This window comes from Bombus flavifrons, chromosome 7 (genome assembly GCF_040668555.2).
Source record: "Bombus flavifrons isolate JBK064 chromosome 7, iyBomFlav1_principal, whole genome shotgun sequence".
Lineage (NCBI taxonomy): Eukaryota > Metazoa > Arthropoda > Insecta > Hymenoptera > Apidae > Bombus > Bombus flavifrons.
The window spans coordinates 3,939,058-3,966,119 of NC_138448.1; the positions used below are offsets into that span (position 1 = coordinate 3,939,058).

Genomic DNA, 27,062 nt, shown 5'->3' on the forward strand with positions numbered 1-27,062 from the left:
ATGTCATGCTCTAAACTCTGGAAAATTATTACAGCATATGATATAGCAGAGAATGTAATGCGGTACGCGTTGAAATTTGTCAACCGACCACATTTTGTCTTTTGTGGAAAATATAAATGAGGATAGTCTGGAAAATTAAAAAAGAAATTAAACGCGTTATTTTGTACAAACAAAAACTGAAAATGATAAAGTTTTATAAAGTATACTTATATATCGTTATATTCATATAATAAAATATATAATAATGCTGCAAATGTGCATAAATTTGAAAATTATGTATTAAGACAAATATTAAACAATTACGTGTGTTTTATTTAATCAATTATTTATCTTTTAATCGGTATATATTAATATAAGAGTTGATTAAATTGGTAAGTTGAACACGGGGAGAAACTCAATGTATACGATAGAATGGATTTTCAATATCTGATTAAACAGTGTGATTATTGATTTTTCAAGCAAACTTTATAAGTACGCTTTCATTGATTTCAGTGACATCAGATTCGACGTGTCCTCGGAAGCAGATACATCGAGCATGACAAACAAATGGCTCGTTCAAAGGACCACCGACGTTGCATCTGTACAAAACACCTCGAGCGCGTACAGCAGTACTTCATCGAGCGCAATGGGTAATCGCAATGCAAACAGCCTATACATGGCCGATTTTGTCGATAATGATGCACTTAAGTCCGCAAGTATGCTGCTCAGTCAGCAGGACGAGTCACCAAGTTTTTATTTAATCGTCGATAAAGCAAGTTAGTACTTACTCTACAAACCCATTTTTATCTAACACGTATGCTACTTTTGTTACTGTGCACTTAATGAGTACTTAATTGCAGTGAAACAATTTATATGCATATTGATTTTCGTGTGCTGTTCAGATGCGTGTTATATCGAAAATTTTAGTTGAGAATACTATTAAAATAACAAATTATATTTTATTACAACTTAGATAATACAGCGTAAAATGCAACTTATGAATCTCTTGCCTTCTAAATTATAAAAGATAAAGAAGTGTAAAATAGAGGATAAATGAATACTTTCGAGACCAATTTATTTTTACATATTGTTACATAAATTCGTAAACATATATATGTATATGTATATTTTTAAATGTATAATTTATTATCTATAAGAAAAAAAACATTATTTATTATGTATATCTGTAATCAATACTTCATCGATGTAACGTAAAAATACCATTAGTATTCGAATTAAAATGTAGGGATTGAAATTTTCTAAAAGAAATATTAAATACTAAACAGTATTTAATTTCCTTTTACGTAGTCTAGCATACTGAATGTTTAAAAGGAATTTGTAATTTTCTTCAATCGTTTTCACAAGGTCGTACGGTTATATTTGCAAGAAATAATAGCTTATGAATCATCACCAAAGGGTTAAAGTAGAAATAAGAAATATAGAAACTTTAGAAATGTTTCTTTTAGAAATGAAATTTATATTTTATGTATTTATAAATTTATAAATATATATATATATATAATTATATAATTATAATAATGTATATATGTCTGTAGGTATTTGTTTTTTAATGTTTTCAATCTTATTTTATTTGAGAAGAATAGCTATTCTTGCTAATTATGATATCACTTTATAGAATATAAAAAATTACATTAATTTAAAATATTTTTAGAAAACATAACAAAATGAAACATGTACCACGAAAATAAAATAGTTTAATGAATATATATGTATATGTATTTCATAGTGTGCATATAATATTTCAATGTATATTATTTATTCTTTTGTAAATTAAATAGCCAGAGTAATTATACCACACAATCTTTTTCAATAAAATAAAGACAAAGTTTTTACGTTACAATGTTACAATACGTACATTGTTTATATATGCAATTATATATTTAAGTCGAGAATAAATATTCCGAATATCTAATCTAGCTTTATTCTAATTGCGTGTGAAAATAATTGCAGTGATTAATGATAATGATAACGTACAACGAATTGCGAATTAAAATTCCTGATAAGATACAAATCTTCAGCAAAATTTTAACGTACAGGATTAATTAGTAATCGTTACTTACGCGATGCATTGTTACAAGATATATGCCAGCTAATATAATTTTGTAACATGTCAGATTGATTAATAAAATAATCAGTCTTAGCAATACTAGGGCGTCCCACTTCTTCTCTGACGTCAGATCGCAGTCTTTAAGTGTTACAAATGTGAATGTCCAGAAATAATCTTTCATTAATTATTCATCGAAGACCGATAGTTGTGTCATTAATGCGAGTTCAAATCTACGATTGCATGGGATACTGAAGGGTCGTCGAGAAAGGAGCATTTTCAAACAAAGTGAAATTGAAAAAGTAAATTAAGAAGCTTTTGAAAGAGCGCAATTACTAGAACTTTACTTGTATATTACACTTGAATTTTATTGTACTTTAACTTTGTTGATGAATTAAGAAACGTTGCGAATGTCATCATGTGACTGTGGAATGTGTATGCATTTATGAGAAATTTACAGTGGCTACGAAAAGTATATTCAATTGTTTTTTTTATCAGGTTCTGCGTTTCACTTTCACAGTATCGAATTTTTGTAGGCAGATTAATGTGTTGCTAAATGATACACAATATACTTGGATCTAATTAATTAGTAACAAAATCAGTGCTGTAATAATATATAAAATGGCCTGTGAATGCTTTTTATAGACACTGTATAGGTGCGAAAATTGAAAGAATACAACTGAATATACAAAATGTATAAAATAGACAAAATAGCGTACTCGTAATCTTTACGTCGTAAAAGGAAAAGAAAATTTAATCATCCTTCGAAATGTGAAATAATTAGAAAATCGTTTGTATAAAGAAAATTAAGTATTAAGCTATGATTAACTTGATTGATGGCTTATACAGCAATTGCATTTTTTATTCAAAGTGTGTGATAAGTGATTTGGAAAATAAATAAATACGTAAAAATAATGATTTTAGAATAAAGTACTATTTCCAGAATAGAACTGAGAAGAATAATAGAAACTGTAGACTGAGATTTAAAGCTTCACGGCTATGTGATTTTTAAAAATAGAACGGGATCCTAATTTAGTGTTGTGACATAAAACTGAATGGGATAGAAAATTAAGTTAAAAAAATACGGAAGCGAGATACATCAACTGGTAACGAACTTTTTTTAAGGATTTTCGAGTCTTTTCGGTAAGATTTATTCCTGTTTCTCTTTTCGATTTCATGTTTCTTTTCTAATTTGTTATTTCAATAAATTTTCAAGGAAATCTTAAATTACAGTTATGTACAGTCTTTTTTTTAAAACAATGAAATGTTAAAACCTACTGTTTGTAATAAACTAGGAAGGTAATGTTACAAAAGAATTATTTTTGACCTAATAAGGTTATCTAAGGTTCTCTAAGCTGTGTCTAATTATTTATAAACTTTTACAAAGCTAAATAAATATCATAGATATTACAAATAAAAACATTCTCATGTATTCAAACTTAGATGAATGAGTCAGAATTATTTCTATTTTTAAATCAATAAAATGTTAAATAATCTGCAAATCTGTAGTCCAATATTATTTTCAAGTAATGTTGTCACTACCACATAGTTTAAATGTCGATCCAATATAATGTTACAAAAATGAAAGCAGAAATAATTATTGAAACGTTCCATTCATTTTAGTTAATTATTTCTATCCAATAAATTAAACACAATCTATTCAAGTTACGCTTTCTGATGTTAAATACTTTATAATACGGTAACGGAAGGGTACAATAATACAATACAAAGATATAGATTCCGTCATAATTAATTAACCGCAGCATAATTATCACTTATCAATTTGTGATCTAGAATAAAAATTTATCAATAATTTATTGATATATTAAATCTCGTTTCGTCTTGAATTAAATGCTTATGAAACGTGATAGAATTAAATAATTAACAGAATAATCAATCATAGCTGCTTCAACTTGTGATTTTTAATAAAAAATGAATCGTAACCGATCGATCAAAATATGAAGACTCTTTTCTGTTTAGATTAAACATGTGCTTAGAGTAAGCACGAAAAACATGAAGTTGTTCTGTGACGGATTAAGGAATAGAAGAAACACATAGTCATTTATTAATTAAATGTCGCGGCTATGGCACGGCTAGACATCGTGACCCTTTACTAAATATTCAAGAGAGGAGCCGGAATATGGTAGATCCTCGAAAGCAAAATGAAACTCTTTTGATCGTGGCATATCCGCCGTCAAAGTATCTGAGAGACGGCGAAAATCGTATTTTACTAGCAGCTGTGTCGCTACTAAAGGAAGGATTACATTGGATTGGCAATGGTTCGCGTGTGCGTTAAGAAGAGAATGGAACTTTTGAACTTACTTCACGTTGCTAGCTAATGCTGGATATATGTAAGCTGTGGAAAGCTTATTACATAATTTACGGTATTCCCAATATGATAATAAAGCTGCCGTTTTAATAACACAGTCATGCGTTTATGTACTTTAATCCGTTCTGTGTTGCATTATTAGACAGCAGATATTTATTCAGCTATGGGAAATAGAACGCAAAAATTTGCAGAATGTACATAATACTGAAAACTGTCAAGTTGGAGCATACGAGATGTTGTTTTTTTTCCAAAAAAATCTTTAAATCTTAATTGGAAGCTTTTTCAAGTCATCATACATAGATATATTTAACCAAAGTAATAATTTCTATTTTTTATCGAATCAATGCACGTTCGTAATGACTAAATATATACATGGTTTTATTCTTTCAAGTTGAGGAAAATTATCAATCCTGCGATTAAACAAACCTTGAAATGGGTCTGTGAGTGTCTCTGTTTACGGTTCTGTAACCGTGCACATTAAAAAGGTTGTTTATAATAGAATAGCGCGGATCTCTTTGACCTTCTTCAAATATCTTAGGCACATGGGTATAGAAGAGACATAATCAAGATTTACTAACGGTAGATAATCGACTGTTTACATATTTTCTTGAAATGTATACTTGTACTAAACATTTGCCAGTACATTTGAAATTTGACCAATGTTGTCGGATTACATTGTGTTATGTTTGAATGCTTTCTACGACACACATGAGCTACTGTATTATACAGGGTGCTTGGTAACTGGTGGTACAGGCGGAAAGGGGATGATTCTACGCGAGAAAGAAGTCGAAAATATAGAATAAAAATTTTTTTTTATTTTTTTTTTAATTTTTCCATCGAGATAACGATCTACAGTGAGATCCGTTATAACGTACCGCACGCGTACCGAGCGAAAATTCAAAGTTGATTTTCTCGAAAACAAAGCCTCAAACGAAAAATTTTTATTCTGTAATATCGGAATATATTAAAGGTGTAATTTTGTCCGATTAATTATAATTTATTAATAATGGATTGAAAATACAGGTATTAGTTAGACAGAAAAACGATGTTTGATTAACAGGAAAACTAAATGCAACGCTCGTATTTACATCAAATAACTTGACAACTATTTGGTCACTCTCTCTCTCTCTCTCTCTCTAGCAACTCTAACACTCGACAACACTCACAACTCAATTCTAACGACTCTATGCTTCGACGTCTCGATCAACTCTGATCCTAGCAACACACTCGCTTTTCGACTCGCACACTCTGACCTCTCGGTCATCGCTCCTTGAACCCGAAACCGTCCTTTTTGTTCTAACGCTGTTTATCGTTTCTCGCGTCACTGTTACTAGGCGCTCTTGGATGTAAACAAACCACAAAAAGACGACGTCCACGGTGTTTTCTAATTTCAGCCGATCTCCAATCAAAGCTATTCTACGATATTACAATCGGCCTTTCCTGACAATCACATCTGCCCTCAGATGTGCTCATCATCGCCGCTCGCACTTACATCACTATCGTCAGCATTCCACCATTTCATGTGATCGGCTGCTGTGGAAGTTGTACGTGGCCCTTCGTGCTCCCCCTCTCGCTGCACTATGTATCGGTCATTCCGCAAGACCTTCACCACGTGGTACGGCCCAAGGAACTTCGAATGCAACTTTAGCCCAGGACCGCCCTGCGTTCTCTTGATCGCCACCAGATCTCCCGTCTTGTATGTTGTCGCCTTCTTGCGTCTCTTGTTAAACGCCCTTCGCCGACAAGAGGTCGGATTGATAGCTCGCCTTCGCACTACCTCAAATTTTTCCGTAGCCGTCTCATTCTCGCTTTTCATTCGCTTCTTAGAATTCGCGCTAGAACTTGTTTGTTCGTTTCTACAATTCGCACGATACTCTGTATATCCTACGAAAACTTCATCGCAACCGTCCGTGTCGTTTCCACCCGACGCTACCGCGGTTATGTTCCTCGCAACCGATTCATCTAATAAAATTTTGCTCATTACAACGGTGCCCTCGAGACAAGCACTCGTGGGAACTACAACTGCCGTACATTCTCTACTATTCTTCTCGATAGGAACATGAAGAGATCCGTTCCTTTTTTCAACTACGATCGGGTTTGCAAAGTCAGATTGAGACTGATCTATTACTTCGTCTTGCTGTATTTCTATATCTACTTTAAACACCTCTGGGAGTCTATTACAATCTTTTTCCTCTACTTTACGAATAGAAGCATTTCCTTCCTTTATGTTTAATTCGACAGTATCCAAGAAGTCTGTGCCAATTATCAACGAGTGTGGCATCAAGGTATCTGAAATCACATGTATCGTTATATCGTACGACTCATTATCTATAATAATGTTCGTCGAAAATTTCCCGAGCGTAAAATTCCTTCCGAAACCGACACTGCGAAATCCAACGATTTCCCGACTTAATCTGGGCGCTCCGATTTTCACATACTGATCTGCTCGCATTAGAGTCAGCTCACTACCGGTGTCTATCAACGCGCTCAATTCGAAATTTCCCATATAAAAAAATAGGAAAATATGACCTACTTCTTCCCTACTTTTCTTGTATTTCGCTGTTGTTATACGTTTATGTTCAGTAAGAGAACAGAAATTTATGTACATTTATGTACCTTAACTTGAATGTCATCATTGACATCATACATAACGTGTTTGTTAATATCAAGAGAGAGGAGAAACACGATAATTTGCAATTCCTGTTTTTTTCAGTAGAAATTTCGAACCATCTTTCTCCATAATAAATAATGACTACCTATGCATCTACCTATCGCAGTATGATTTCAAGATCATCTACTCGCCGGGAAAAGACAACGTAGAAGCAGATGCACTATCCAGGAATCCCGTCTTAGAAAGTTTTGGAAATGAAGGAGACGTTCTGAAAGTGGTGAATATTATTACAAAGAAGGACATAATTCAAGATCAGAAAGAAAACGAAAAAAATATTAAAAATACAAAAACCTCACAAAAAAATCAGAAATATTTTTTGTTAAGTTTGTTAAGATATATCCTTTATGAGATCTGCTGGGTGTTTCCTTTTTAGTCTTCTTTCTATGCTTGTGTTGATCGTTTCCGCTGCCAGCCGGTTTGGGTGCGTTGCTATTCTTTCTCTGTACCTTCTTGCGCATCTGCTAATCTCTTCCTTGACCGTTGGTATTCCCAGGTCCTTCCGTATGTTCTCGTTTCTAACGTACCATGGGGCGTTTACTATTGTTCTAAGAATTTTTGCTTGCATTGTCGACCGAGGATACGGTCGAAAGGCCGGTGCGTTGAGGATATGTTGTCTTCCTTGCGTTCTGGATCGCCGTGATCCTCAGCATTGTCTAGATATTTTCCAGTGGAGTTCACGAACCAGGACGTGTCGTGAAACAGTTCGGTCCATGAAGTGTCGTGGAACACCTCGTCCCAGGAGGTGTCGTTGTAAATCTCGCCGATTTCACAAGGGCACGTGAAATCCGTATGTGGCAGCGCAAGGAAGACGTGAAGGAGGTCTATGGTTGATTGGGGAACAGGTCTCCCCCCGCTGATCCATCCGTATCGCGCCTTCTTGATGATGCTTGGTGGTTGGACCGGCGTGGTCCAATTATCCGCTAAAAACAAAATCGGAGGCATCTTACCTTCCGTTTGGTTAGGTTCGGATCTGCAGAGGGAAGATTTTGCATCTCGCTCCAAGATGCTCGTCTCCGCAGGAATTGTTGCCGTCCGTAGATGCTGTAGCTGCCAGAGAGGATTGATGGCCAGGCCTAAGGCTTGTTGCGTTGATAGCATGTTGTCCACCTCGTAGTCTGGATCTTCGTCGTCCTCGTTTTTTCCAAGACATTTTCAGTTGATATTCACGATCCAAGTATTCTCGTGAATCACCTCGGTCCTGGAAGTGTCGTGGGACATCTCGTCCCAGGACGTATCAGGTAACGCCTCGATCCAGGAGGTACCGTTGAAAAGAACTATTGGTGCTTGGTATAGATTCGTCAAACACGACGAGGAGTTTTAGAGATGATTGGGAGACTGAGCTCCTCCCGATAATCTGTCCGAATTGAGCTATTTTGTTGGTGCTTTTGTTTCCACGCTCCTTCAGCGTAACATTACACCTTGTGCGATTGTCTTGGAATCTTCCAGTGGGGCATGACCGTCCCCGATGCGTTCCATGAATCGTGTGTCAACGGCAAGATCTGCGTTTGAGGTAGTTTCTGAATGACCAATTTCTTCCTCGTCAAGAATCTCTAATTCCTCTTGAACTTCTGGTTTTCGTTTCGACTGTCGATATTGATCGACCATGCTCTCCAGGAAGTTGATAGTGATCAAAGACTTGTCCGATGTAACGCTCTGTGGCGTTTGTGGACAAGTGTTGAGATCCGATGGGCTGTTAGTGTTTTGTTTCAGGCCCCTCGTCGTTGTGGCCCATTCCGGCGATAGTATAGTAGGAGACGGCATGTCGTCTGGTACGGTTTCATCTCTCTGCTGATCCAGAGAATGTTGATCGATTGGCTTCCAAGCGCGTATAGGCGCTGAGTTGTGAGTTTCACGCAATGAGTCGTGCGTGTCAGGCGACGGTATCGGCGCTAGGTTCGACGCGATATTTTCCGTCGGCGGAGTATGACCGCTGTTGTCCTGGACTGGATTGAGTTCCTTCTGGTCCAGAGTATCTTGAGCGGTTGACTGATTCAAGGCGTTTTGTGGCGCTGAATCAGATGGCTGTGATGCTGACGATGTGACCGTGGTCGTTGTCAGGTCGCGTATAGGTGACACGTGGTGAGTGTCACGCGATGGGCTCCGCATATCGTGCGACGGGATCGGCGTTCGAGACGATGCGATATTCTCCGTCTGCTCGGGTTTCACGCATGAATCGCGTGTTTCTGGTGTCGAAGTGGTTGTTGATGGTAGTTTGTTAAGGAGGTCTAGGATCCGCGTCTCAATCTTAATATAATCTTTCATGAAAGAGACTGCACGATCAGCTTCCTTCGCATCTAACGCTTCTAATTCTTCTTGGACTGCGATTATCCTCCTCCAATTATCGTGGATAGCTTTACGGAAAACTATTAGGAAGTCCCCGTTTACCTGTCCGTTTTCTTCGTGGTTGTCGAGGATACGCTTGAGAATTGTAAATCGACCGACTAAGCCGCTTCGTCTCCGTCGCAGTGTGCTGATCTGTTCAGAGTTGGCCATTCTTAGATGAGTAAAATGAGTGATCCTACCTGGACGTTGGTCCGGAACTCGACTGCTACTTGTTACAGTGCGGTTGAAGCGTTTGCACGTTTTATTGTCCAGCGGCGGCGGGAGGTTGCGTGGTTGCGTTCCTCGGCCTATGGGTTATACTTGTTTGAAGGTGATGCTTCTGAGGTCACTGTCTTCGTTGCTATGATAACGCTTCCGCGGCTGGATTGATAGATTCACGTGGCGCTGTACGGTCACTAGTAGTGCACTTTTCACTGGACGTGAATCCGGCTCGAAGGACCATGTATTTTCGGCCTATCGCGGGGAGACGCGGTTGCGAGAGTGCGCGTCAACGGGAGTCGTAAATTCCCGTTACGATTGCAAGAATCGACACCGCGAATAGATCGATCCCCTTATTTCGGCTAGGATAATAGGGGTGATTGAATAAGTATAACACTGTGATTAACAGAGCTATAAACTTTATATATTTTCAACACTTTTACACTGATATGCAGTAACGTAGACAATATCCTAAGATATGACGTAGTCAAGGAACGAGTAAGAGAGACAACCGAAGTAGCCTTGTAATCGACAGGATGAATGTTGTAGGAAAACTGTAATTCGTTTTCGTAGTATTACAGAAGAAAGCTGAGTGTGGGTGTTCCCTTTTTATTAAGGACGTGAATTCGTTGTTCACACTTTTCGTGAGTAGAGTGAGGGCAACGATCTACGATGTCCATTGGTTTAAGTCAATATTAAAGAATGACTAGAGGAGATGGAGCCTCCTACCAATGTTGCTAGCTGATGTCTTGTTTAACGGAAAACCTGCATTTCCCGATAATTAAACATTCGTTTTTGCTAAGTCACTACCTGGGCTTTCTCCGGGCTTCCTAATAGCGTGTAGTAAATCCAAGGGCCTTTCTAAACTGGCTATAAACAGAAAGCATCTCTAGGATATGGAGCTTATTCCGTAAATTGACGACATATGTCAAAACAATAGCGTTAAAAGCTGTCGTTTTACGGGTTCCTTGGATTTACTGAGGGTCGAAGGACGGTGCGTAGACCGTCGGCGGACAAATAGTGCCGGATGGCGTGCAGATGTCTTGCGCGACGTAACAGGTATGATGTAGTGTTTGTCAGTTGATGTACTAGTGGTTAGCGCATCCTCGTCCGTATGACTATTGTGGTTGCTGTTGTTGATATTATGTGGTGTAAATGTGTTACATAGGTGGTTGGAAAATTCTTCAGCTTGCTCTTCGTTGCTTCTTGCCCATGTGTTATCTGCTCCTCTGATTGCTGGAACCAGTTTTATTGTCTTCTTTATTTTTTTTTGTGGCTTTCCATAGGGAGCAGTTGTAGTTCTCGTGTGCAGATAGTGACTCAATGAACCTTGTGAACTCGTTGTTGTTGTGTTCTTTTATTTTGTTTTTAATTTCCTTTGCAAGTTTGTTTAGGTGTTTTTTGTTTTCTTTTGTTCTATGTGTTTGCCATTTTGCTTTCGCTTTTCTTTTTTCTCTAATTTTTTCGAGAATGTCTGGCGGAATTATTTTTGTTTGTCTATTTGTTGATTCGGGTATGGTGGTTGCCCATGCTGCTTCCTGAATAGTTTCTGTAAGTGTTGTTACTGCTTGTTCGATGTGTTCAGGTTTTTCCAATGGGATGTTGCAGTTGATTTTGCTCTCAATTATTTCTTTAAATGTTTGCCATTTGGTGGTTTTATTGCATAGTGTCTCTGAATTGCTGTAAAGTATTGGTTTGTTTCTGTATGTAATTATTATGGGTGTATGATCGGAGGTAAGCTCAAGGCTGGGTGCTATGTTTAGTTTATTTGCGTTTAGTCCCTTTGTAACTGCAAAATCAAGTAGGTCAGGTATTTTGCTCAGGTCTGTCGGCCAATATGTCGGTCTTCCCGTGGATAATATATTGAGGTTATTGTTTCTAATGTATTTTTCCAGGGTTCTACCTCGAGGTGTGGTAATTCTTGATCCCCATAGCGTGTGCTTTGCATTGTAGTCTCCCGCTGCGATATATTTGTCACCTAAGTGTTGAAAGTACTCTTCCCACATTTGTGTTGTCATTTTGTGTCGCGGTGGTACGTATACTGCTGACAGCTGTAAATAGTTGCTGCTAGTTTGTACTGTAACGGTGGTTGCTTGGATATATTCCTTACTAACTTGGCTGTGTAAGTGATGTTTAATATCGTTTCTTATTATCACTGCGGTCCCTCCGTGTGCTTTTCCTTAAGGGTGTTTGGTATCATATATGGTGTAGTACGGTATTTTCATGTAGCTTTTTGGAGTGAAGTGTATTTCTGAAACAAGTAGTATATCGATATTATTGTTATACAGGAATGTTTTAGTTTCTAGAGAAATATTTTTCAAAAATATTAAAGGACGTCAACGTATATTCGTCTCACGAAAATTTGGCGAACACGTCACAAAAACGGTTCCTGAATTCTTCGGTCACGTTGGAAGGAACCATATACTAAAGAAAATCCGACCTTTCTACTACTTCAAAAATATGGATTGGATAGTCGATAAATTCTGCAAACAATGCGAAATCTGCATCAAGAATAAAAGCGGAACGAGAAGACCGATTGGATTTATGTCGAAACTAGGACCAGCTAAGAAACCGTTTGAAATAATGTCATTCGATACTGTCGGAGGTTTTTCTAATAACAACTCACCGAAGAAATTTATGCATATTCTTATTGACCATTTTTCAAGGGCCGTTTTTGTGTCCACATCAAAAACACAACTCTCAGACGATATCACAAAATTTATAGATTCGACGGGAGAAACCGATTCTATAAGAATGATCCTCGCAGACAGGTATCCAGTACTGACATCCAAAGAAATCCAAGAATACTGTCCGCAGTGTGTGGCCTGGTCTCTGACGTGTATTGGCGTTACAGCTCCCACTAGCAACTTTCCCTCGAGGGCGGCTAGCATCTTTTCTAACCACCGATATGAAAATTGACCAATTAGCAGCAACGCCAATTTCCGTTACTCTCTGAACGAAGACTATCCTCGACGAATCCGATGATCTCGTGCCCTTAGACACATCCCATCATAGTTTTCCTCTGCAGCATCATCGCGACGGAAAGTCATTCTCTCATGAGGTCGTATTAGCGAGTTACTTAGTGTCTGTACGCTCGGTGGATATTCCACGTTTTAACAAAGAGTCCGACTTAGATTTTGTGAGCATGTATATCTATCATCCCGTTGACCGCGGATTCGTTATTGAACGTAGGATCATTATCATTAGTTTCTCGAGTATCTAATTACCACGGTTACTTGTCCAATTCTATAATAACCGTATTTGCACTAGTCAATGTCTTCTCTATTGCATAACGACAATGTGTAATCCAAACGAAGATTCGTTTCACACCCCTAACCCTAATTGTAATGTAAACCCGACATCAGAAGTGGGATCAATGCCGGTTATAACAGTGCAAGAGCTTACGACCATCGTGCGCGAGTAATTCTGTCGCTAGTGCAAAAATCGAGTGTGGAACCTAACAATTTTTCGCCACCGCGTTTTAACCCTGAAACCGCGGGCTTCGACTCCGCTGCGTGGTGCGCAGCTATCAATCTGATTATAGAGGAAAATCCTTTACAAAGCAGTGCCCTGAATATAATTCCAATAACGAGTGTCGAATCGACTTCTACGTAGTAGAGGCACCAACTGGTAGATCAAGTCATCCGGGTGAGTTGTTTGCATTTTTAGCCCGATTTTGGAGCCGAGTGTTCACTAAGTAAAGAATCCGTAGTCTTGAGATTTTCTGACAAAAGAATGATTGATACAGTAGTAATGCGAGGAATAAAAAATATTTGTGCTAAACGTACATCCCAAATCTTGTCCATTGCAGGTATTAGTGGTTTTACATTTGTTCGAGATTTGGAGTGGCCGCCTGGTAATTGCTGCGACGGTTTATGTGAACCAGATGCGATCCTCGTGCAGGACGACCGTCAAGGGTCAACGCTACCCTAGTGCGGACCCATCATAAACAGTGGGCCTATTGTACAGCCAAGGTACTTTAGGACCCCACGGAAAAGACCCATAAAATACAAAATTTCTTTATTTATTCTACATTTCAGGAAGACCGGACACGCGGGTTTTCCCCAAATGTAAGGTCACCCGCGCGCGAACCTTCATGAAGGCAGCCAGCCATTCTCAAACATACGTTTTTACCCAATGATCAGTTAGGAACAGACTTGAGACACACCCACCACGAACCTTCCTCTACGACAGCAACATCCCCAAGACTCACTCTTGCACCAGTATTCTAAGAGTCAACACCTAACATTATTCAGTCAGTAACATTATATGTAACAAGATAATCAGTAACTTAAAGTCAGTTGTATTCAGAGTATTAATCGAAACTCAGTGAACTTAAAGTCAGTTGTAATCAGAGTATTGAGTGGAATAAATAAAGTGAACTAAACCTCGCTCTTTACATTTATTATAATCCTCCACCATGGGCGCTAATAACGTTCAAGGTTAGCGATACCAACCGATCAGTTATGCCTGACTGGTCGTTAGTTTAGTTGTATGTCGCAACAACATTGAAGATAAATTTTTCATGTCCATGCTGATAGTTGATTAAAATATGATATCGCGATTGATCGTGAAATTTTAAGTCAAGGTTTTGACGTGATATTACACAAAATAGCCTCGCTATGTGTAAGACAAATAATTAATGCCTGTAATAAAACCGCTGAAAACGAGATCGATGTTAATGAAATTGACACTGATGTACGTGGTAATGATAAAAATCGATTAATCTTTCTTTTCAAAAATTCAGAGATTCACTCGTTACGGGTTTCCTACGTACTCGCGTAAATACAGACCAGTTAGAAATACAATTAATTGATCCTAACATCACCGTACAAAGAAGTCCTAATAGACTTCGCGAGGAAGAGCGCAGAATAGTACATGAGAGCATAAGCGAATTAATTAGAGCCAAATATCATAAGGCCTAGTAATTCACCGTTCGCGAGCCCTATGTTACTCGTGAAGACGAACGATGGTTCAGATAGATGATTGGTAGATTTTCGAGAACTAAATAAAAATACGGTCGCGGATCGGTATCCTTTACCCCTTATTGCGGATCAAGTCGCGAGATGGCAAATGCGAGATATTTTATTAGTCTGACATGGCCAGCGGGTTTCGCCAAATCCCTATTCATCTTAATTCTAGGAAATATACAGCATTGGTTACCCTCGATGGACAATTTGGACAATAAGTTGTTGTCTTCTTCAAATTCTTTTGTGCCTTTGTTCGGTCCAGTCGACGTCTTTTGTTTGCATGGTACGGTTGCGTGCGCGTCTAGTGTTTCTTTCGGAATCGTTTTTCCGAACGGCGATGTTATGCTGACTCCGTCGAAGGCGGGGATTTTTGCGTTTCTGGACAGCCCTAATAATTTTGCAACTAATACTTGTTTACATGTTCTAATATTTATGTTCTTCCTTGCTGAAATTTTGTAAACCATCAAAGCATTTGCAACGGAGGTCCCCAGAGGGAGTTGCATGCCAGGTCTTCTGTACCATTTGATTCCTTTTCTAATTGTGATGGCATAGGAATCCATTTGGTCGGAATAATCTATACCACACTTTCCTTCATTATATTCAACAACAGCTGGTGGTTTTGGTGTTGCGAACGAGCGAAGCGAAAGATCATTCTTCAGATTCCCTTGAAAACACGCGTGGCAGCCAACGTACCATTCGTACGTTGTTGTTTATTTGGATGATGTTCTAATTATTGCCGACTCCATAGATCAAGCTCTAGAAAGATTGTACACCGTATTAAATACCTTCGTAAATGCCAGATTTTCTTCTAATTTTTCTAAATGTTCTTTCCTAAACATATCGGTACTCTATTTGGGACATGTAATTCATGGCGGAGAGGTTCGCCCCAACCCGGGTAAAATACAAACCTTGAGTTCTTTACCTGAACCAACGACCGTCACACAGTATAGATAGTTCATAGGTTTAGTTTCTTACGTCCGAAAATTCGTCTCTAAATTTTCACAGGTAATGAAACCTTTATGCACACTTACTTCCGGTAACAAAAACATAACTTGGACAGATAAACGCGAAAGGATGAGGCAAAAGGTAATTTCCGCCCTGACTGGTGCTTTGGTGTTAACGATATTTGACCTCAATTATCCGATAGGATTACATACTGACGCTAGTTTGGATGTATATGGGCTTACTTTAATGCATAAGGTTGAAGGTAAAAATAGAGTGGTAGAACATTATAGTAAAAGACCTAGCCCTGCGGAATCTAGGTATTTTTCATATGAACTAGAGACGTTAGCAGTTGTTACAAGCTGTTAAACATTTTCGCCACTATTTACATGGACAAGAATTTCTTGTTGTTACTGATTGTAATTCCTTGAAGGCATCTAGTAATGTGGTGAATTTAATTGACAGGGTTTATAGGTGGTGGGCTTACTTACAAACTTTAACTTTTGACATTAGTATCAAGAAGGTAAACGAAAGGCCCACATAGGTTTTTTCTCGCGAAACTCCTTAGACTTGGATCAACCGTACGATCAACGAAGTCGTAGAGAAGGAAATCAATCTGACCGAAACCTCCGAAGATTGGCTATTAGCGGAACGACGTCGCAATCCCCCAAATCTGAGATCGTCAATAAATTGCAAAACGAGGAGCTCACGGAAGATATCGCGAATACGTATGAATTACGGTCCAGTACCCTTCATCGTAAAATACAGAGAAAATGCAGAACTCTCTGCTTGCCCATTGTCTCAAGAGGTTTTAGGTGGTCCGTTATTAACCATGTGCTTCAGTCAATTATGCACTTAGGTTGGGATAAAACGCTTGAGAAACTGTACGAGTATTACTGGTTCGAAGGAATGGCGAAATATGTTCGTAAATTCGTAAAGAACTGTCATGCTTGTCAAGTTTCGAAGGCCAGTTCAGGTAAAATACAAGCTGAATTACATCCTATACCTAAGACCAGCATACCTTGGCATACAGTTCACGTGGACATAACGGACAACAAACTAAGCGGTAAAAATGATTCGAAAGAGTACGTCGTAGTGTTGGTCGATGCCTTCACGAAATTCGCATATCTGCATCATACTCGTGAAATAGATTCCTTTAGTACCGTTAAAGCACTTAAGTATGCTATATTTTATTCGGCAGTTCTTGCCAGATAATAGCGGATCAAGAGAGGTGTCCTACGGGTAAAGAATTCCAAGATTTCTGTTAAGGTAAACACTAAACTCCACTTAATCTTAACCGGTACGAGTAGGGCCAACGGACAGGTGGAGTGTGATACGGGTACGTTGAAAATTATGTTCACAATCATAGAAAGGACCGGGCGATCGTGGCTAGACGCGATTGGCAAAATACAGTTGGCTTTGAATTGCACCACCAACCGCGTAACTAAATCGATTCCATTGGAACTATTTATTGGTAGAACAACAAAGACCTTACGACACGTTGATACCCGATAATATCAAAGAAATGGAAGTAGATATCTCTGATGTAAGACAGCAGGCAATAGAGAATATAGAAATTAGTGCTAGGTACGATAAAGGTGGATTTGACAAAACTAAAGCTAAAGTAGTTAGGTTTAATCTTGGTGATTTTGTATTACGCAAAAATGAAACCAAACCAAATTAGATCCGAAATTTAGAGGTCCATTCGTAATAACAGAAACTTTGAAAGGAGATAGATATGTTTTGAAAACAGTAGACGGTAAACGATCCTATAAATACACTCATGACAGGTTGAGGAAAATGCCAGATAGTTGTATTCCCGCTGAGTTGGATGTCTGTAGCGATGGCGAGAACAGTGGCTATGGCGATATGAGTATCCCGATCTCGGAGGATCACAAGCACAATGACCATAATGTTTAGCAGAGTATTTTATGAAGTTTGTTAAGGTTGTGCAATGGGTCAAATGTACCATTGAGTAGAGATTGTGCAATGGGTCAAATGTACCATTGAGTGGAGGCCGTGCAATGGGTTCAAATGTACCATTGGGTGATAATGCTAGGAAGCTCGTCGGATCGTGTGTTAGATTCACATGCTTTCGGAGCGACAATGTAATAAAACTCTGTGCGGTCGTGCGATCCAGAAAAACGACATTCACTTGGGTGCGAAATCGAGAATGGTCCATCATGCCATTGCGATCAGATTAATAACCCGCAGGATGCAACTGGCATTTTGAATACTAATCATGATATCACTAATTTGTTTCTCTTATTCCTTTTGTTACCAAATCTCTGAACAAAATTCGCTGTTAAACCGGACCCTTGATTTAGTTAAATCGTAAATAATGTTAGTTGTATCGAGTCTAATGTTAAGAAAACCCAATATTTTAGTTACACACGAGGACGTGTGATAGTCAGGATGGCCATGTCGGAGATGAAAGGACATCGGAGCCTTCCCTTTGGAACTTCGGGAAAATCCCTTAGCTCCGTAATCTGGATTTTATAATAGGCGTAATTAAACAACTGTCGTCGTTCGATCCGATTGTATTTGTTCGAGATTTGTGATAATGAGCTTGGGCTCGAAGCGACAGCCAGTCGCCGAACGTAGCCGCGGTAACGGGATGAACGCTTTGTCTAACAAAGGTACGGAGTAATTCTATAGCTCTCCTTAAAGAAATATTTGTAGCGGCACGCGACAGTAAACATTCCAACGGTTTCTATCCCGTGGCTCGCCACACGCAGATCCTATTCTACGGGTATGATGGTTACCAGATGCCGACGCGTCTCCACAGTACGTGATCAGCTAGCCCGAGGGCCGTTATAAACACTAAGATCTAGTTACCTAAAGTCCTTCAAACAGACAAACAGTCTTTGTCCCAAGTACGGAAAGATAGGTGAGATCTATTTTTTCAACGAACGACGGCTCCCACTAGCAACTTTCCCTCGAGGGCGGCTAGCAACTTTTTCCAACCACCGATATGGAGAATGTCCAATTAGCAGCAACGTCAATTTCCCTTACTTTCTGAACGAAGGCTATCCTCGACGAATCCGATGATCTCATGTCCTTAGACACACCCCATCATAGTTTTCTTCGGTGGCATTATCGGGACAGAAAGTCATTCTCTCGTGAGGTCGTATTAGCGAGTTACTTAGTGTCTGTACGCTTGGTGGATATTCCACGTTTTAACAAAGAGTCCGACTTAGATTTTGTGAGCATGTATATCTATCATCCCGTTGACCGCGGATTCGTTATTGAACGTAGGATCATTATCATTAGTTTCTCGAGTATCTAATTACCACGGTTACTTGTCCAATTCTATGATAACCGTATTTGCACTAGTCAATGTCTTCTCTATTGCATAACGACAATGTGTAATCCAAACGAAGATTCATTTCACGCCCTTAACCCTAATTCTAATGTAAACCCCGACATACATATGTCGGAGTCAGGGTGGACTTTCGGGGCGTTCGATGATCCTTTACTTACTTTACCATCGCGGATATAGCTAAGGTTTATTGGTACCAATGTGGACACTACAAGAGGTTATGAGTAATCGCGGCGATAGGATGGTCGAGATGATAGTGACCACGGATTCTGGTTCGATAACGAATCCACGGTCCACGGGATGACGAGTATCAACGTAATACACGATTCGGATAACTCAATCAGCAATTCGTACAACGACTAACTAACTAACTATCTGCGTCTCTCTACTTCTCTAAATGAAACTGCCCTTTTATACTCCTGACACCACTTCTCGGGTCAATCTTTGTTCTTAATGAGGTCCATATAATCATTCCATACCTTTGTCAGGTACACGTCCCTCCCGTGACCGTGGCTACGTCTAGTGACCCGCTATGTCACTTCGAGCCCGAACTCATCGTCATAAAGCCAGATTGCAACATTAGAACTATTTCTTATTTTTATAACTGAAGTGTAGCTATAGTAAAAGTCTGGACTAGGGTATTGAGGTTTTTCCCAACATTCCAGCCGGGAAATCCTGATGTTCTTTCATCTCCGACATATATTTTTCCGAAGTCCGATTTTTCTTCCACGACATCTGAGTAAGAAGAAGAAAATACAGCAGTACCCCGGCAAGCGACATCTACAGAGCAGCTGCTATAATTATCACGGATATATGAAAGAAAAGATGGAGAAGAAGATATGGAGAAGATGGAGAGAAAAGGAAAAAAAAAGTGTGTTTCGTCCAGAGCCTGCTAGTGGACTCATCAGTAAGGTTACCCAGCAGGCTCATGCCTTAGACACAATGGAAAGAAGAAGAGGGAGGGAAAGAAATTGGTGTATATACACGGTAGGAATATTGTGCAAATGCTCCGTCTCTCTTCATCTCTAACCGGACCCAATGCATCCAAGGCCGGTAGAAACCCTCTCCTTGCTGACGTTTCCCAGTGGAGCGGCCCTTGACTTAAAGTAATTAATTGACATAGAAACGCTGCAAACGTCCCGTGTGTGCGCCATACACACGGTTTGGCCACATTTATTTTGTTGTGTAGTCAGTCTTTTGTGGGTCCTCTTCTCCTAAAGGGTAGTCATCAACTTGGCGCCTGTTTGATGCCATCCATAAAGAGAAGAAGAGGTAGGGCTCCCCATTTTTGATTTCTTTTGTTTTCTCTCAAAGGTCGCCCCCTTGAGAATCAATCCGTCGCAAAAATCCTCCTCTTCCTTTCTGTCAATCCATCTTGTTAAGCTAGTCAGTCAATAGGGGACGGGGATGATGGAAAATGTAGGATGGACAAATAAAGGAAATGGAGAAGAGGGAAGTAGTGTTTCGTCCGAGATCTGCTAGTATGGACTCTTCAGTAAGGCTCACCTAGCAGACCTATACCTTAGACACTGGGATAAGAAAAGTTGTGTTGGAAGTTATATTTATGGAAACAAACAGTGGCAATGTGACCACTAGTGAGAAAGCATTAACATCGGTAGCCTTATGTTGATGTCGATGGCCCCCTGGTGACAAATGTAAGACGTATTCTACAAACGTAATTTAAACTAAACCATTATGATGAGTTATGAATAGATATGTACATTTATAGTAAATTTAAAAGTGTAGAAATACACAGATTGCATAGAATAATGTGCAAAGATATCGAAAATATTGAAAATAAAGTTTCTGTTATATTGTTAAGGATTAACGTAATAAATGAGTTATGATACTTAATTGTATTGAATGAAAGAAATTTCTATTTAAGTTCAATTTCCATAATTGTATTTCTGTTATAGTGTTAAATAAAGCTACGAATTTATATAAACATCCACGGTCTAATCATAATAGAGAATCTAATATAAACAAAATTAGAAGAGTATGAAACAGAATATCGGACGTTAGTGAATTCCTGTTTACATATCGTTAACACGATATGTTTCAAAGGAAAAAACAAAAGAAAGAAATGCGCACGGTAATGTTTCTGGCCTGATGTTTTCTTTCTTTTTCCATATTGTTCACGTACGCAGCATCGTGATGAATCGAACTGTTGAATCTCGGTGACAAATAACAGGAATTACGTGCTGGATGCTAGAGGACCTCTATTTGCGCGTTCAATTGCTCACGTTAGACTTGTACACGGTAATTATACAGAAACACGATCCAATGATTATTGAAAAAGTATTGGATGAACGAAATGTTGATGGAAGCTGTTACGATCGGCAAGTCGTAGACCTCCGTTACAGATGTTTCTTACATTTTAAACGTTTTTTTATTCAACAGAATTATGTAATTGTAAAAGATCGATTATGTAAAATAAAGTTTCTGATGGTACTGTGAAAAAGTCTTTTTATATGAATACTATGCATATTCTGTATATTCCTGCACCATTAAATTTCATCGTGTGTCTCAACTGTCTCAAGTCATACAAGAAGCGTACTAGTGTCATATCTATTTGAATGATTACATCATCTAGTCTGATATCACAGAGTTACACGTGCTGTGCACGTTTACCGCTTAACAAACCTTCCAACTTGTGACATACACGTTTTGGTAAACAACGTGCATTCTATGCCTCTGAAACAGATTTATAACAATTTCGTGAATTCTGAGATATCTAAAGCTGTATAAGTAGTAGGATTTGCATCCTGTTTCGTATACGTCCACACAAATTTTCGGATTTCTTGAAAGAAGAACAAGATAGCTTGAACTATAACACGATGACTAATTTGCACTTGCTTTTTTATTATAGAAAACGTTGAAGATTCATAGTACATAAAATGAATACATATGGATATATATGTTCGAGTAGTAGTAGAGAGATATAGGACAATATTTTTTGATAAAGCTTTGTATAAACTTTCTTTTTTATTTATTTATTTAAATTTTACAATTTGTCCAGTAGGACATTTGGTGAAATATTATAGCTTAGTGGTATAATAATATAACATGTGGTTGGCTACCCCCAAAGGGGTACCATCTTCGTGTTTGTTATTGTACAAACTTTAAAAGACTTTGTACAGACTTTAAAAAGAGGTAATTTGATGTTTTCCGAAATGATAGAATTCTGATTATTTCGAATAATTAGAGCAAATGACATCTATTTCTTGAAAAAATGTTAAACAAATTATGGAATTCGTATTTTAATTTGCTTTATGTTGTAAATCCGTGAATTTCTTTATCTATCTCGGTTTCATAAAACGTTCGTAGCGAATTCGTGTATCGTATATTCAATAATGGTTATTTCACTGAAATATTATTGTACAACGATGTATTTATTGAAAGCTATAAATGAAACGAAAAATTACGTAACGGAGTGAAATGATTCTTCAACGAAGACTATAAAAGGCGATAGACGATACAATTGCCCTCGCTACACAGTCGATGTACGGCTTGATTACATCATACCGTGCACTATATCAATTCATGTAATTGTATTAGAAACGCATGAATCAACCGCAGACACCGCCTTGTTAAAATTAAAAAGTAAAGAGTAATTCAAAAATCTCAATGCTTTGAGGTAATGCTCGTCATGTTTATTGTACAAGGTCGTACGGTTATATTTGCAAGAAATAATTTAAATAATCGCTTATGAATCTTCACCAAAGGGTTAAAGTAAAAATAAAAAATATAGAAACTTTAGAAATGTTTCTTTTAGAAATGAAATCTATATTTTATGTATTTATATGTCGGGTTAGCACTAGGAGCAGGGTTGTGGGCGTCAAATGAATCTTCACGGGGATTAGCCATTGATGCGGTACAACACAGGTGTAGTTTATTACAATAATAGAGTTGTTACAGCCTTGACAATTGATCACGGCGATTAGGCACTCGCGACGCTAGTGACGATGACCTCAGGTTCGATAACGAATCCGCGGTCAACGAGATGATAGATGAACGTTTTCACAAAATCTAAGTCTGACTCTTTGTTTTCAAAACGTGAAATAATCACTGATCGTAAAGACGTTACTCTTTAGTCGATGAGATCGCGAGAGAGAATAACTTTCCCGTCCCAATGATGCCACAGAGGAAAACTGTAATGGGGTGTGTCTAAGGACACGAGATCATCGGATTCGTCGAGGATAGTCTTCGTTCAGAAAGTAAGGGAAATTGGCGTTGCTGCTAATTGGTCAATCTCCATATCGGTGGTTAAAAAAAGATGCTAGCCGCCCTCGAGGGAAAGTTACTAGTGGGAGACATCGTTCGTTGAAAAATAGGTCTGCTCTATCTTCTCGTAGTTGGGACAAAGACTGTTTGTCTGTTTGATGGACTTTGGTTAACTAAATCTTAAGATTTATAACGGGCCCTCAGGCTAGCTGAACATGTACTGCGGAGATGCATCGACATCTGGCAATCATCTTACTCGAAGAATAGGGTCCGCGTGTGGCGAGCTACGGGACAGAGACCGTTGGCATGTTTACTGTCGAGTGTTACAACTATTTCCTTTTTAAGGAGAGCTATAGAATTACGCCATGCCTCTGCCAGACAAAGCGTTCATCCCTTGACCGCGGCTACGTTGGCGACTGACTGTCGCCTCGAGCCCAAGCTCATTATCACAACTCTCAAACAATTACAATCGGATTGAATAACTACAATTGTTTAATTACAGCTATAGTAGACTCTAGATTACAATGTTGCGGGATTATCCAAAATTCCAAAGGCTCCGGTGTTCTTTCATCTCCGACATATATATGTCCTTTACCCTTTGTATATTCGATTTCATAGTCATATTCTTCGAGTTTAAGTCTCCAACGAATCAGTCTGCTAGAAGGGTCTTTGCAATTGTGTAGCCACTTAAGAGCTTGGTAATCGGTTCGAATAATGAAGCGTCGTCCTAACAAGTATTGTCTTAATCTTATCACGGCCCATACGATGGCTAAAAGTTCTTTTTCTATCGTGGTATAGTTTCGTTCGGGTGGATTCAGTGTTCTTGAAATGTAACAACAAGGATGACCGTCCTGTGACAGTATTGCTCCTAGTCCTTCGTTACTTGCGTCGGTAGTTAAGGTAAAGGTTTTATTAAAGTCTGGATAAGCTAATATTGGGAAATTACAGAGTTTGTCTTTTAAAGTATCAAAGCTAACCTGGTGTTTGTCAGTCCAATGGAATGGTGTGTCCTTTTTTTGTTAAGTCTGTAAGGCTTTTCGCGATTATGGAAAAGTTTCGGATGAATTTGCGCTAATAACCTGCTAAACCTAAGAACGATTTCACGTCCGTGGCATTGCGGGGTAATCGAAAGTTTTTTACAGCGTCTAATTTCTTGGGGTTTGGTTTAACTCCTTCGGGTGAAACTACATGGCCTAAGTATTCTGGTTCCGGTTTTACGAATTCACATTTGTCCGGTTGCAATTTAAGTCCTAATTCTCTGAGTCTCTGAAATACTATCGCGAGGTTTTCGTTATGTTCTTGAATCGTTTTTCCGAATATCACTATGTCGTCCAAATAAACAAAGCAGTATTTTCCTACAAGTCCAGTTAAGGCTCTGTCCATTAATCTTTGAAAGGTAGCGGGTGCGTTTTTAAGTCCGAATGGCATTCGATTGAACTGAAAATGCCCTTGCGGTGTCGAAAAAGCGGTATATTTTTTAAATTTCTCGTTCATTGGAATTTGGTGAAGTCCTGAGGATAAATCAAGTGCCGAAAAGAATTTTGCGTTTTCTAGTTGTGTTAAAATGTCGTCTATATCAGGTAAAGGGTAAGTGTCTTGTTCTGTGAGTTCATTTAGTTTCCTGAAATCGATAACTATCCTCCATTTCTGTTTTCCTGAGGCGTCTAATTTTTTCGGAACTACCCATACCGGAGAGTTATAAGGGGATTCGGATTCTTATATAATATTTTTCTTCAACATGTCTCCTATTTGTCGCGAAATCTCGTCACGGTGACATTCCGGTGGTCTATACGATCGTGTGTTAATAATTTTGTCTTTGGTTAACAAAATTGTGTGCTGAGTTAAATTAGTACAGGGCAAAAGGTCGGTTTCTAAATTAAAGATGTCAATATAATGGAGAATAATCTTTTCGATGGATTCACGGATTGGTTTTTCAATGTGATCTGTTCTCACTAAGCTTTTTAGTTTTGATACGTTGGAAAAGTCATGAGAATTTTGAATATTGCTGGAAATTTCAATGTTTTGCTCACCAGTGTTGATAAAACATACTTTAGTTGGTTTGCCTTCCAAATAGATTGTTTGAACTCTGTTTTCTCCAGGAGTCAAATGTATTGGTTTCTGAAATAAAATGATTTTGTCGTTTAATCGGATTTTGTCATTGGATATTGAATACTTCTCTAAACATGGTAGCCCAATGATTCCGTCTTCGACAATAGGGAAATTGTTCGGTACTATGTGAAAAATGTGATTTTGTCCAAAAATTCGTTTCGTTACGTATTCGTTAGTTTCGTATTTGTCTCGTCCCATAGAAAATTTTTGTTTAGGCCCTATTTGTATCCCGTTGACAGTTTTGTTACGTTTCACCAGGTTTATCCTTGCTCCTGTGTCGACCAGAAATACTCACTCTGCGGTTCGGGTTGACAAAGGTATTGCGAGTAGTCTTCCCGTGGCGATGTTGACTCGTATGTCTCGTACGGGTCGTCCATCTCCTGGTTCGATGTTGTTTCTTGTATTTCGTCCCTTTCCTGGACTGCCTGAATCCTTGCGGGTGGTCGGTCGCGCTGACTCGGTAGTAGAAAATTTTGACACTTGTTGGCAATATGTCCCAGCTTTCCGCACTTGAAGCACTTCATCTGCGCGCGTTCAGCAGGTGGTCTATTTTCTATTTGGTTAAATGTAGCAGGTTTCTGAGCTACTGGCGTATTAGGCGATCTTGATGGTACATTAGATCGTCTTACCTGCATTGGCTGGTTGTTGGGGCGATTACTAGCGGAAGGTAAGCGATTACATGACCAATTAGGTTGTCGTTCTTCTCGCAAGTAGCGTTCTACATCGGCTGCCTTCTTGTCAGCTTCCGGAAGATTCAAGAATTCACTGCTTAATAGTATTCGCTCTATGTCGCGTCTGAGTCCCTTTAGGTACACACGAACAGTCTTCTTCGCGATTTCTTCAGTCATAATCTTACGTGTCAGTGGTTGTGTGTACTCATTGGTTACTGCGTACAGCAAACGGTTGAGTATTCTTCTAAACTTTACACTAATTGGGGAAAATCTAATCAACTTTAATTTTATAAATTTTTCAATTTCATTACTTAGTTGGATAATTACTGTTCGAATTCTAGAAAAATGATAAAACAAATAACTTTGTACAAAATGACAAATGACAAAAACTTACTTCTATGATTGTAGTTATCTTAATAACATAATTATTTAAATGCAATAATGTTTGTAATATCGTCATTTTTGTCTGCTCTGTGATTTATGGAGTTGATTAAAGGTATAACTTTAGAACAGCTCAATTATGTAGCATACTTCTTGTAAAATGTTATAGGTCGACAGCTGTAGTTTTAATAACGTTGTAGCGAACGCCAAGTAGATTTTGCATAAAACTTAGCCGGCTCGAAACAAAGTAGACAAATAATCTTATCGACCGAAATTACTGTTTTATCAAGTAATCGATCTTTCACAGATTCCATAAGTGAAAAAACATGTACAAAAAATTGTACAATTTATAAAATAGTATCAATCGTAATCTCCGTATTACGATAATGCCAACAATACTATTTGTTAACTAGAATTTTATAATCAATCTTCTGATATAGAAAATTGAACGTATTTTTGCGTTTCAAGTAAAACTTCACTAACAAATTTGTTACTTAATTTCGTATTAGGATAAGGAGATTAGAACTCTACAAAGTTTGTCGAAAAATCTCTTTAAAGATCGCTTTTAAAATTGTCTTCGTGTTAATTTTCTGAAGCAATCGATATAACTCTGTGAAGCATCGATTCGTAACCTTCACATACTTGCTGTTGTAGAACTGATGTTCTACAAAGGAAGTAACATTTTAAAGACGATGCATTCGAGTCGCAATTTTACGTACAGCTGACTTCGTTAACCCTTGGCTGTCAGTTCGTTCCTGCCTAAAGCAACAGGTGGTCGTCAATGCCACATATCGATCCTGGAAACAACCTGCAATTTTGCATTTGCAATCGCAGAATCTAATCAAACCAGCTACAACG

At 38.3% G+C, this 27,062-nt stretch overlaps 1 protein-coding gene and 2 long non-coding RNA genes across 3 annotated transcripts in view; 2 read left to right on the top strand and 1 right to left on the bottom strand.

Annotated features, from left to right (window-relative positions):
• LOC138182068 (uncharacterized) overlaps nucleotides 1-936 on the top strand; it is a 1,633-nt gene extending 697 nt beyond the window's left edge. The window contains exon 2 of the mRNA XM_069117608.1: nucleotides 493-936. Coding sequence (XP_068973709.1) covers nucleotides 493-760 — 268 coding nt within the window. The 3' untranslated portion in view covers nucleotides 761-936. The remainder of the gene's footprint in view (nucleotides 1-492) is intronic.
• LOC138182071 (uncharacterized) overlaps nucleotides 1-4,055 on the top strand; it is a 17,267-nt gene extending 13,212 nt beyond the window's left edge. The window contains exons 2-3 of the long non-coding RNA XR_011173687.1: nucleotides 2,976-3,187; nucleotides 3,278-4,055. This is a non-coding gene — a long non-coding RNA (uncharacterized LOC138182071). The remainder of the gene's footprint in view (nucleotides 1-2,975; nucleotides 3,188-3,277) is intronic.
• The window catches only part of LOC138182069 (uncharacterized), a 26,496-nt gene extending 587 nt beyond the window's left edge, over nucleotides 1-25,909 (bottom strand). Inside the window, exons 1-2 of the long non-coding RNA XR_011173685.1 lie at nucleotides 25,217-25,909; nucleotides 25,074-25,161 (exon numbers count right to left, since the gene is read on the bottom strand). This is a non-coding gene — a long non-coding RNA (uncharacterized LOC138182069). The remainder of the gene's footprint in view (nucleotides 1-25,073; nucleotides 25,162-25,216) is intronic.
• Between the last annotated feature and the right edge of the window lie 1,153 nt (nucleotides 25,910-27,062).